This window comes from Colius striatus, chromosome 17, assembly GCF_028858725.1.
Source record: "Colius striatus isolate bColStr4 chromosome 17, bColStr4.1.hap1, whole genome shotgun sequence".
NCBI lineage: Eukaryota > Metazoa > Chordata > Aves > Coliiformes > Coliidae > Colius > Colius striatus.
In genome coordinates, this window is record NC_084775.1 from 7,821,352 (window position 1) to 7,833,782 (window position 12,431).

The following is a 12,431-nucleotide window of genomic DNA, read 5'->3' on the forward strand; positions in this document are numbered from 1 at the left end:
GCCCAGCCCGCGGACGCGCCTCAAGCGTCGCTGAGGTCACAGCGGCGCGCGCCGCCGTCGCGCCCTTCCCTGGGAGGTGCCACGCCGCTCGCTCTGATTGGTCACCTTGTCCCCTTGGCCCAATGAGCTCTGCTTGCTGTGTCGCTCGCGGCCGTGAGGTCACTAAGGCGTGGCCCAATGGGGGAGCGAGGCGCAGCGGAGGCCGGGTGGGGATTGGCCGGCGGCGGCGCTGGCGCGGGGCGATTGGCTGCGCGCGGAGGGGTGCGGCGGCGCTGCGCTGAGGGCGGCGGGTCTGGCGGCTGCGGCGCGATGCGGAGCGGCCGCCGCCTGCTGCCGCTGCTGCTCCTGGCGCTGCTACGCGGGCTGTGCCGCGCCGGCCACCCCGCGCCGGGCGCCGTCACCTGCGGCTCCGTCCTGAAGCTGCTCAACACCCGCCACAGCGTGCGGCTCCACTCGCACGAGGTCAAGTACGGCTCCGGTGAGCAGGACCGGCCCGGGGGGCGCCTGAGCAATGGCGGGCGGGGAGCCGCGAGGGCGCCGGAACGGAGCGGGAGGTGGGAAGCGCTGAGGGGAGAGGCAGTGAGGAGGCCGGGGAAGGGGCAAGGGACGGGCGGTGAGGGAAGCGGGGGGTTGATAGAATGTCAGGGAAATTGCGAGGTTAGAAGCTGTTGATGTTGCTGTGCCTGGCACAGAGGGAGCAGCAGGTCAGCGGTGGGGCTGTGGGATGCGCTGGAGACCTGGCAGCCTGTCAGCGACAGGAGGTTGCTGAGGCCTGGGGTACGGGAAGATGTTCCTGCCAGGCTCAGCGGGTCTTGGAGTGGGGATGTTTTGCACTCATCCCAGAAGCGTCCCCTGTCTTTAGAGCCTCAGCAGTACCTTCCCACAGTCTTTTCTGGTAACAAGTCTGATGGTTTGTTTGAGCACACAAAGAATTTGGTAGTATATTTAAGAAAGGCAGGATGACACGGGTGGTATCCATCATGGATCAGATTTTCATCTCGTGTTCACCATGAATGTTGACAGTTTGGATCTGCTAACACATGCAGTGTTTACCCTCTTCAGCCTGAAAGGTTATTTGGTGCCCGCGTTCCCACTGCAGTCAGTAAACAGATTTGGGAACTAAGCAGGAAGGTCTGAGAACATTAAACCAGAAATTTTATAGTTCTTTCAGGACTTCTTGATGCAGAGAAATGGGTTAAGGCTCCCTTCATTTCATTCTATTTGAACAGGAAGTGGGCAGCAGTCCGTGACGGGAGTTGAAGCTTCAGATGATGCAAACAGTTACTGGCGGATTCGTGGGAAGAGCAACGGCAGTTGCCAGCGCGGAACGCCCGTGAAATGTGGGCAAGCCATACGGCTCACCCATGTTAACACAGGGAAAAACTTACACACTCATCACTTCCCATCACCACTCTCCAATAACCAAGTAAGTTGTTTTAAATCTCAGGCTTTTGTATAAATATTGAATGCTGTTGACAGTACTTCTCTCCAGTTCTTTGTGTTTCTGAAGAATCAGGCTTGGGTACCAGCTGCCAGAAACAGTATGTCTGTGCATATATTCTTTTCTGGATCTTGGAATCATGTTCTTGACAGTGGTAGGATTTAATATGTGTCATTATCAGTATTTCACAGAGTTTTAACACATCTGCCTTTTTGTTTGTTTGATTTGTTCTGCACCATTTCTGTACTGGAATGTTAAGCAACTTCAAGACACTGGAATCTGGGCACCTCCCTCAACATTGTGAAGATTGCTGTAGAGCAAGGCAACCAATTATGTGTTGTAACACAGGCATTCCTATCTCCAGGTCCTTAGGGATCCAATCTATTGATCTCAGTCCTTGCTATCCCACTTCTAATTCACTATTCTCATCTGTCCCCTCTCCACAGGAGAAATTAATTTGCTCTCCCAGTTATATTTAATTATTTCTATATACGTAGAGGAGTGGAATTTCTAACTGTAACTAGGTCCCAGTCTCATCCTTGAACAAATGCTTCTCCAAGATTGAAAAAGGTTTGTCTTTTACCATGAGTAAAGTGGCTGAAACAATGAAGTCCAGATTTCTGTCAGGTATCTAGGTGATCTGGTTATTAGAAAAAAAAAAGTGATGGAAAAAAACAGCATTTCAGAATTATTTAAAGAGCAGATTGATTCAAACCTTCCCCCAGCTTTTATTTGTCAGTTTAGAGAGTTTGAATAACGATATCATTAATGTAAAAATGTTCAGTGACTGTCATGTTTCTTTGGCTTTGCTATGTGTTTGCACCATGTCTGAGTGAAAGGAAACTTTGCATGACTTTGAAAAGATTGACAGGATTGTGACTTATGGTCTTTGAAATGTAATGTAGTTACAAACACAAACTTTTATTTCATTGTGGTGGTTTAGCCCTGGCTGGGTGCCGGGTGCCCACCCAGTCATTCTATCAGTTCCTCTCCTAAACTGCCCAGGGGAGAGACAAATATAACAAGAGGTTTGTGAGTTGAGGTAAGGACAGGGAGATCACTCGGCAGTTAATGTCACGAGCAAAAGAAACTCAGTTTGGAGGGAAATGGTTTGATTTATTAACAATCAGAACAGTGTAGAGAAATGAGAGAGGGGGAAAAAATATCAAAACACCTCCCTCCATCCTTCCTTTCTTCTTGAGTTTCTCCCTCCTTCCCCCCAGCAGCACAGGGGATGGGGAAGCAGAACAGTTGTTGACTCAAGTGTGAGCTTGGTAAAGCTTAAGTAAAAATGGAGTATGACTACTTAATAAGCTAAACTGTTGGGAAGTTGCAATAGAAACACATGTTGAAAAAAACCCATTGCACTGGTAACTGTGAAGGTGGTCATCCTACAAGCCTAAATGTCTGCAGTTACAAACTTTTTTTGAGTGGAGAAAATTTGCATCAGCATTACTGTTGTTTCTTTTGATTTTTTTCTCAGAAGGATTGTTCTGATCTCTGTGCTCAAATCCTCTTTCATATCACTTGTAATATATATTGGGATTAGGTGGCGCATCAGATGTTCAGAGTGTAGCGGTAGAAAGTTAGTGCTTCTGGATTTGGCAACTGTTGACAAAGCAATGCAGCCATGTTTTCTGCTTTCCTCTCCATCCTTGCCTTTAAACTCTGCTGACTTTGTGGGTGATGTTTTTGTGTGGTGCACTGAGGGAGTTCATTTACGTTTTCACTTCAGGAAGTTTGTGTCTCTAACAGGAAATAAGTGCCTTTGGTGATGATGGCGAAGGAGATGACCTCGACAACTGGATTGTGCAATGCAGTGGGACTTACTGGGAACGGGAGGATGCGGTGCGCTTCAAGCACGTGGGAACAGAGGTGTTCCTCTCAATAACAGGGGAACAATATGGCCATCCTATTAGAGGCCAACGGGAAGTTCATGGCATGCCTACTGCCAGTCACCACAACTATTGGAAAGCAATGGAGGGAATCTTCATCAAACCCAGTCTGGACCCTGCAAAACATGACGAGCTCTGAATTCATCCAAAATGATTCAGCTTACTCCAGTGTTTGGAGATGCTACCCCTTGGTCTCTTATAAGTCCTGCCTTGCCTAAGTGACTGACTTTGTGTGTTACTGAAGGGCATTAGTTCATTCTAGGAATGCAGCACTTATGTGGGGAATGGCATTTGCCAGGTCCAGCCATTGAAATGTATTTAGCAAAATCTTTTCTGAATGTTCAGGCTTAGTTGGTGAAACTAGTTCATACATCTGTTAGTTTTCATTGGCGTTTGTTCTGCTTGTTACTGTTTCTCAAATTCAAAGGAAATGGAAAAACTGAAGTAATACATTTCTGTAGCCCTGAGTACAATAAAACTTTGTATTTTGTAATCTTTTTTTCCTGTGATAATTAAATACGTGGAAGCTGATTTCTACTTCTTAGTGAATGTTATTAATGAGGAGGTGGAGTAAGTCTAGAAAGGGCAAAGTAGTTCTCACATGTGATATCTTTTGATTGGCTTGAAACCAGCTCTTGAGCCATCCAGAAAAAAAACATGTTGAAAGTTATTTTCAGTGTCTTTCCCGAGGTTCATTGTGTACTGTATTGGAAGAGTTTAAAAGATGATGTATGTTGGAGTAGGAAGGCAAAGCTTTAATTTATTCACTTCCTCCAAGAAGTTCAGATTTTCTAATAATGCTGATACTGCTAATTATCAAATGGTAAAACTGCTCTGCTCTATGAACTTGTGTAGAAAGCAACATAATTTGTTTAACATCAGAATTTTATGACATTTGGTGTGGTACAAAGGGAACAGTTGAATGTGACTTACATTGTAAGACCGGAATGAGAAATCAGATGAATAAATGCTGGGGCATATACCCATGTGGGGTTTTCCGTGTGAATCCAGAGCAAGGGAGGAAAAAAAAAGAATGTTGAACAATGCTTTGGTCTTCGATTATTGACAGAATGATACACTCTGGAGTGCTAGCAAGGAGTCATCATAACATAGCTGTTTCATCAGCTGCCTTTTAGGAACCTATGTGTTTGGACTTAGAAGACAGCACCCATGGTCGTGTCATTAAGCTTCTTAAGGAAATGGTATTTATAAAGAAAGTTACCATTAAACAGGAATACTTGAAGTCTGTTTGATTCTGTTCTATGGGAAAGGAAGCAGAAGGGATAGTTTGCTTCCTCAAGAAGGAATACAGTGTTCAATTGTGCCAGCCAGGAGCTGCATTAGAAACACAACATAATTCAAACTTCCCTTGGGGTGTTTAGTGTTTATTATGTGTGCAAGTCACAAGCAGTAACAAACTTGGGGGTCCTGAGGTTATTTTAAATACCTCAGAAGAATAAGTATTTCATATCATCTCTCCTCCTCCCACAGACATTCAAAGCATCTCAGTGCTCCCATGTCTATAAATACTTTAGCAGGACCTTGAGTATTTATACCTAATAACTTATTTTTACTCTATGCAAAAGACAGAACACTGGGGTTAGCTGCTTCTAATCTGTGTCCTTAATCAAATGTGCAGTGACTTCAGGAATGTGTAGGAATCGATTGAGAGCTAGTCAGATAATCCCTCTGAGGACATTACTGAATTACTGTGAGTGTGTATGAAACAAGGAGTGAATATAGTGAGCACCTCAAAAGCAGACTTCAACAGTCACTTCAAGACGTTTCCTTTACATTGCAGCGAGAGTGTAAGCTGATTATAAAAAGTTTTTACTGTACTAATTTGAAATTAAGTTCATAGTGGAATCCTGCTATGGCTGCTGATACTGCTTCAAGCTGCTGCTTTGTGAGGGATTCAGCTATCTTCAGTGTAGGCACAGACGTAGCTTGGACCAGCCAGCTTGAATAAAGATGGTAGGGATAAGTTAATGCAGCTGGCATGCTACTTCAGAAACAGGTGCTGCAAGTTAATCAATTGGGCCCTGGGTGATCTCATGGGCAGAAGCAGCATATAAGGAGGTAGCTAGCAAAGGAAGGGTGGCTTCGAGTCAGCTCTGGTGGTTGTACTACGTTGCCCCTGTACGTCTCTGCACGTGCATTACTTAGACCTTCTACGTCTTTGAGTGATTATTGCCTTCACAACAACAACACTTCAGTCCTTTGGGAAAAAAGTGTCCTCCTTCCTTAAGGTGAGAAAGCTGTATGAAGTCTGGAGGGTACCAGACCCCCATGAAACACAAATTAATCAGAATGTGTACAAGCTATTAAGCTGCCTCATTAGTTCCCATATGCTTTTGTAAACTCAAAAACAATGTGTAGGTGATGGCTTTGTGTGTCTGGGGGGTGGTAAAGCTTGGATCTTAGACTCTTTGCTTGTTCTTCCTGATGGTCATGTGTTTATTTACCTAAGCTTAGTTTTCTGAGGAGTCGTAGAGGTGTGTGCTGTGCTAAAAGTCGAAGTATCTGGGGTAAATCTAGTGTAACTCCAACCACAGCTAAACATAAAACACAAGAGGTACCCGATGTTGTTATTTTTCTTCTGCTGCTGCCTTCTCAGCCCCATCTTTACCTGCTCTTCCAGCTGCAGGGTGGGAAGGATAGGACTTGCAAATGCCCCCAGAGAGCCCTCAACCGCCGGGCTTTGGTTCTACTCATTTCAGTCCCATTGACTACTCTGTCCTGCCTAGGAGCCAGCCCTTCGGATGGTCTGTATGAGAGCTTGGCTGGGCAGGTGCGGGCAGGGCTGTTCGGAGGAAGAAGGACCATAGCGTGTGTCCCGTTCCCATGGAGCGCCGAGGCGCGTCCCGGGCGCGGCGGCCGCTAGTGAGCGCTGCTCCTCCGCCGCCGCGCCGCCGGCCGGATCGGGCCCCGCGCAGCGCTCACGCTTCCAGGGGGAAACAAGTCACAGCCGCCTCCCCTGCGTTACACTGCCAGACCTCCGGTGCGGCCGCGCCTCCCCTTCTGTGCGCTCTGCCGAGCCGCAAACTACTGGGTTTTTTAAAGGAATCTCAAGACGTTAGCGTAGGCTATGAAGCGGTGCTTCAGGCGTTTCTCTTCGCTGCCTTTCTACAGGATCGATAAAGCGCGGCCAAGTCCGTTTGCTTACAATATACATTTAAGGCAATTATCTGTATCATAAAATTAAATAGCGCTTTCCTCTCTGGGAGGAAAGAGACCAAAGGATCGTTAAACAGGGAGCTGCACTTCTCCCGTCATCTACAACGCTCCCATTCCATTTGGCGACATCGCGAAAGCATAACGTGAAATCGAACGATCTGTCTCTAGCCGGTGTAAGATACGCTACAGGTCAGTGGTAATACTTACATGATCGCATCTTGTCCTAGTGCAACTCAGCCGGCTCTCCTCGGCTCTTGCCTGGACCGCTTCCCCTGGAGCGGATCCTGTGCCAGCCGCCGTGGGTTCCCGTTGGCGTTAGGATGAAAGCCGCGCTGCCACCTCTTGCCCAGAGGTTCTGGTTTGCGAGCCCCTGTGAGGCTGCACCCGTCTGCGTCTCCCTGCCATCCTGCGGGGCTTCAGGTCCGCCTGGCTGGGTGGATCACCCACGTCGCGCCCCGACAGCCGCTGTCAGTAAGAACCGCGGGCTGGCAGGTCCAGCTTCCGTGCCTGACAGTAACACCCGGTTATTGCCCAGGGCTTTGTTCATTTGCCAGACAGGTGTAGGTTTTTGTGCGGATCCTCCCGGCAGTGCAACTTTTGGTTCTCGGCATCAGCCGCCTGCCGATATTCCTTCATGTTTAGCTGAGAGATGAACGTTAGCCTTGTGCGGTCCTGGGTACCAGTACTCGCGAGCCGCCTCTGCGAATGGCGATCCTCGAGTGACAGCAGAGGCTTCCTCCCAGACCCGCTTTTCCGTAGCCGAAATTGCCCTCACGCCGCACGCTGCCCCCGCCCTCCCTCTTCCCTCCCAACCCCTCCTGCTCCTCCGGGCGCGGTCCCCGTCTCTCCCTTCAGCCTTGCCCGCTGCAGCGAGGCGCGGGGAGGTCTCACGCTCTGGGCCACGCGTGCCGGCACCGCTGTCAGCCTGAAACCGGCCCCAGCTGCGGGCAGAGCCGCCGGGTCCCGGCAGGAGCCGCGGGGGAGGTCGGGCGCTGCACGACACGGCACCCGCGGGCAGCTCCTCTCTGGCCGGACGCGGAGAGCCGCGGTAGGACTCAGCCTCAGGGACGGGGGCGCGGAGAGCGGGCATCCTTTCCCGGTTCCTCCTCTGCCTCCACCCGACTTGCTCTGGGCAGGTGACAAATTTAAACCCCGGTAGCCCAAAAGCCGACAAACAGAAGCGTTGAGCTGAGGAACTGCAGGAGAGCGATGCCTCCTTGTGCCGAGAACACAGCAGCACGTCCGTACCTGCCCGGGAGAGGGAGCTGAGGGGCACACGGGCACCTCCGGATGCCCTGAGCGCTAGTCCCGCGTGTAAGGCGTCCAGAGGGCTACGTGCTTATGGAAACTAACCGTGTTGCTGTAGGGCTTGTGAGAGGTTTTCCAGCCCTGTTCGGTTGCTGACAGTGAAGGAACACACCTTCGTGCACCTCGAGCAGTTCCCATCCTACTACAAACTGGTCTAGCTCGGTAGCTGGTTTCAATGGGCACAGAGAGTGTGATGTGATAAATTAAATGTATAGACACTTGTTTAATCACCAGTCTAGTTCACTTGTATCCTCCCTGATTGTTCAAAACGGAAAAGTTCATTATTCATGCCAGCAACATCTTCTACTGGGCTGGTGTCTTGTGGGCTTGTGACTCCATCACCAAAAAACTGGCAGCGGTAGCATGAAACCTGGGTGACTAAAACAGACATTGGAAAGTGTAGAACGCGAGGCTTCTCCTGAAACTGCACCCAAGGGAGCACTATCTCCTCTCTCCCTTGCAAATATTATACTTCGGAAAGCATTACCTCTGCCTTCGCTAGGTGCGGGCGTGGAGGTGATTACTGTCGAGATGGAGGCAATTTGCTCTAAAGCTGCACAGTACAGCACGTTTCTGTCGTGCTGCGTTTCCTCAGCAATACGATGGTGAGAAGGCTCTGAGGCGAGCTTAGAGAACTAGAGGCTCTGGGGCAAAATAGCTTCAAATGTTAAAGTCTTTATCGGTCTGCTGCTTTCCCTCACGAGATGTGTGGCTGTTCACTGTGAGTGATTAACTGAAACCCTATTAAGTCTCAGCAGCCTCGGAGCCCCACGGTCTCGGTTCTGGGAGCAGAAGTGCTTTGTGTCGCCCCTTAGGAAAGCTGCCTTTCTTGGGGCTAAAGCCGGGCACTGGCGGGCAGGGTGGGGTGACCAGTCCAGCAGGCGTTGATGCTTTTGCTCCTGAGAACAAATTCTCATCTGGGAGAGCTAAATTTCCTTCCTCCCTACTCTAAAAGGAAGCGATAAGTGTGAATTTCAGAAGCGGCAGCTGAGGTGGAGGGGACCCTCTACTCCGCGAGAGCTGCGGTGAGCAGCGGAGAAAAGCAGCTCTTCCAGCTTCCTCCCCAGCGGCACCCGCCGGGGCGGCGGCTCGTGTTCTGCGGAGACGGGAAAGTGAGGAGGTGGATCATGAATGTGAAGAGTATCAGGACAAAGGGCCAGCGGTGGAGAGCGAGGGTTTCTACTGCTCCCTTCGGGAAACGGGGCTTCCGAGCCCGGCGGTCCCACCAGGGCAGAGCCGCCGACCTGGGGGCGAGCGGCGGTGGAAGGGGGGCGGGGACTGCATGAGGCAGGGCGCAGGAGCTGCCCGGAGGAGGGTGCCTCAGCATCCTCAGCCCTTCCCTGCCCGCAGGGGCAGCCCCTGCTCTGTCCCGTGGCGGAGCACCGGCAGCGGAGTTCCGGCCGCCTAAGGGATGTAGCAAAGGCAGCGCTCGGAAGGCCGGGGCTGAGCGGAACGCTACATTCAAACGTGCTTTTAAAGGAAAAATAATAACGCAAAACGGCTCTTCTCTTTCCAAGCTGCTTTCTGCACTCTGATCCATAGGAAAGTTACCCGGTCTAGTTCGTTCTTGCCAGAAAAACACCTTGACACTAGACCATATTTTCATATATATATAGTACCCCAAGAATCCGAAGAAAAATGATTATCTGTTGTTCACTCTCAGATACTATGGTTCATACTAGAAGAATAGTTTAATATATAATTGTTAGTTGAAGTCGAGGGAACTTTTGGTAGGAATAGGAGGAGCTATGCTTAAGGTACTGAGCTGGGATCGATGACCAGTGCTCCAGCGCTTGGTTTGTGGCTGCAGAACCGAGTGGTCATAAACAACGTGTCAGTTCCTCTTCATCCCGCCTGAAAGAGAAAATGATAGGTTTTCTTTACAGTGTCTGTGAGCGCTGCGCTAGCGTCCGGGCAGCCAGCAGGAAGGCTGGGGGACTTGCCTGGGGCTGTCCAGATGAACCAGGTTAAAATGGCGACGACCACCCTGTCCCTCGAAGACAACAGCTTCTGCGCGGCCCTGCACGGCTGCCCCGGGGTGAGCAGGAGCAGGTGGGAGCCGGGGCGCGGCCGCTGCAGCCCGGCCGGAGGGAGGTTGAGTGTCCCGCCTCCATCCAGATCCCGTCCCGGGGCTGCTGGGGTCCCCGCTCGGCACTGCGGGGTGACAGGGGTTCCTCGCTCCCCGCAGCCCTTCTCCACCCGATGCTTTCCGCCCCTAGGACCCACCGGCCGCCGGCGGGAGACCCTCGGTGCTCCCTTCTTTGCGGGAAGCGTAGCAGAACCCGGCACGACGGCAGGGTGGCCCCGAACGCTCCGGGCTGCGCGGACGAGAGGGATTCTCCCAGTGGCACGGTGGGAGCAACAGTGGGGTCCCTCCAGGCTGGTCTCCAGGGGCATCTATCTGCATTGGTGGGTTTACAGTTGAATGGAAAGGAGCCATGTGCTTGGATTTCAAGGCTATTTTAGGCAGAAATAATCGTAAACGTACGATTGAATAGCCTGAGCCTTTCTGAACAGTCTCTCCTGCTTCCTCCTGCAATTTTATTGTGTCTCCAAATTAATAAGAATATTTCGAGACATCTGTGCCGAGAAGTGGCTTTAGCCGATGTCTCCTTTGCCCCGCCCTGAGCCTCCCCTCCCCGCCTGTGCCAGGGCCAGTGGACGTGATTTTGCATCAGCCTTCCGCGGAGGGGAAGGTGATGGTTTCGAGCGCACCTTCCCCGACGGAAGCGAGGTCTCCCGCGGCATTCCCCCATCCCGGTGAGAGAAGCTCCTCGGTCTTGGCTGCCTTCCTTTTGGACAGAGCCACGGCCCGGAGACACTCCGAGATCGCCACGCAAAAGCCGTCTGCAGAGCACCGTTTCACCCGGCAGCAGTTGTCGGGCTCGGCCGGCAGCGGTGCCCTGGCCCTCGCTGAGCGCCGAAGATGAGCCCCCGGCACCCAAATCCTTCCTTAACGCCGGCGGCACCGCGGCTCGGTGCTGCCCATCCCGCTCAGCGGCTGCTCGGATGTTCGCCGTGCCGTCGGGGCCACGGGCGCGGAACGGAGCCCGGGAAGAGCCGCGTCCCGGCACCGCCGGCCCGTGCGGCCGCCCGCGCCCCCTCCCGCGCCTCTGATGGGGGAGGCTGTTGGCTCGAATCCACCTGCGAAGGGTTTTCCTGCTGTAGTGCCAAGAGCCATTGAGCTGGTCGAGCTTTGGAGAAGACCTCTTACCCCGTTGGCTCCCTTACACAGGGTACAGATGGAAAACAGTTCGGCTTCACTTTCCCCGATTTAACTATTATCCTGATTCCCCTCACCCCTATTTAAATGCTCTCCCACTTTTATCTTTCTTTGTGAGATTTTTGGGGGGAGTGGATTGGTGGTTGTTTCTTTGTTTTGGTTTTCTTTTTTTGTTGTAAAGATTTACCTTTCCATAGATATGTCTGTGTGTGAAAGGGAAGGGATCTCTTCTGATCAGAGTATTCGTCCAGTGATTCAACAGGGGAATACCAAAACTACCCTTTCACTTAGTCCAAATGCTGCTAAAAATGCCCTAAATGAATCACTTGTTGTTTGAGGGTGGGCAGTGAGGAATCCTTAGCTTTGATGATACTTGGTATCTGTAACAGCTTGCACATGAAGGTGGCCTCAATACTTCTCCAGGGCTGTTGCAAGATGCCCTCTTCCTTCAGAATGGAAAGTCTTTCACGTTCTGCTTCTCCCAGAGCAGAGCCTCCCTTTTGTTTGATAGTTTTCAAAACTAAATTTAGAGACGTGTTCATGGCATAACCACTGGAAAACCAAGCAATGGAATCTTCTGCTGGTAGGCTGTGTAAAAACAGAGTGCTGTCACCTTAAACTTCCTGGGAAATGTTGGTGGGGATTCACAGTGGAGGAACAAACCAGTCTGCCTTCTAGCACTTGTGATGGTGGCTTTGGCACTCGGAGTAACTCTCCATTCAATTGGGCAAACTACTCCCAAAGCTGTAGCAACTCTTGGCAGATCAGTGTTGGGAGGGAGGTAGAGGTCTGCCATTTGCTGTAGTAGCAATATTTGACTTATTACACTTGTGCAAAATGGTACATTTGAGTTTGCACCTTGCACAGCACCTTGTCATTGTCACCTGATTGCTCTCTGTGTGTAAGGAGGTTTACAAGACAAGGGGTCGCTCACCTCCCAGGTGAGTGAGAAAGCAGGATTTGTACTGAGTTGGAGCCTGATACTGAGCCCAGGCAGAGCACCTAGTTTCCTGCAGTGCCACAAAGACTATTTTGATCTGCCCCAAGGAACTTCTATTCTCAATTAGCCGCCCACCCACTGTTCTGCTACCTCCTTATGGCAGAGATCTCTGCCCGTAGAGCTTCTGGTGACAACACGCTACAGAGAAGAGCACGGTTTTAAAGCTCTGATGCTTTGAGACTCTTCTTCCCATCTGTTCCCTTCAGAGCAGAGTGATGGGTCTTTTGCAAGGACAGAGGGCTTTGCCTGGGGAAGCTTGCTGTTCCCAGGAAGAGTTTAGCTGGAGTCTCAGAAGTTGCGTACAGATTGAGCCAGGCTTCAGCTGAAAAGCTGGGTGGATAATGCCATTGTCAAGCCTCCAGTGGAGCAGTTTGGCCACCTGCTACT

General features: G+C 51.0%; 1 protein-coding gene across 2 annotated transcripts; it reads left to right on the top strand.

Moving 5' to 3' along the window:
* Positions 1-271: 271 nt before the first annotated feature.
* On the top strand, positions 272-3,829 carry SDF2L1 (stromal cell derived factor 2 like 1). Of its 2 annotated transcripts, none has more exons than XM_062010208.1 (3): positions 272-478; positions 1,230-1,426; positions 3,197-3,829. In XM_062010208.1, exons 1-3 carry the CDS (start codon positions 310-312, stop codon positions 3,473-3,475), a joined length of 645 nt encoding a protein of 214 aa, XP_061866192.1. In that variant the 5' UTR covers positions 272-309; the 3' UTR covers positions 3,476-3,829. The 2 variants fall into 2 exon arrangements, with proteins under 2 accessions (XP_061866192.1, XP_061866193.1); XM_062010209.1 differs by having other exon boundaries at positions 477-554.
* Positions 3,830-12,431: the final 8,602 nt, after the last annotated feature.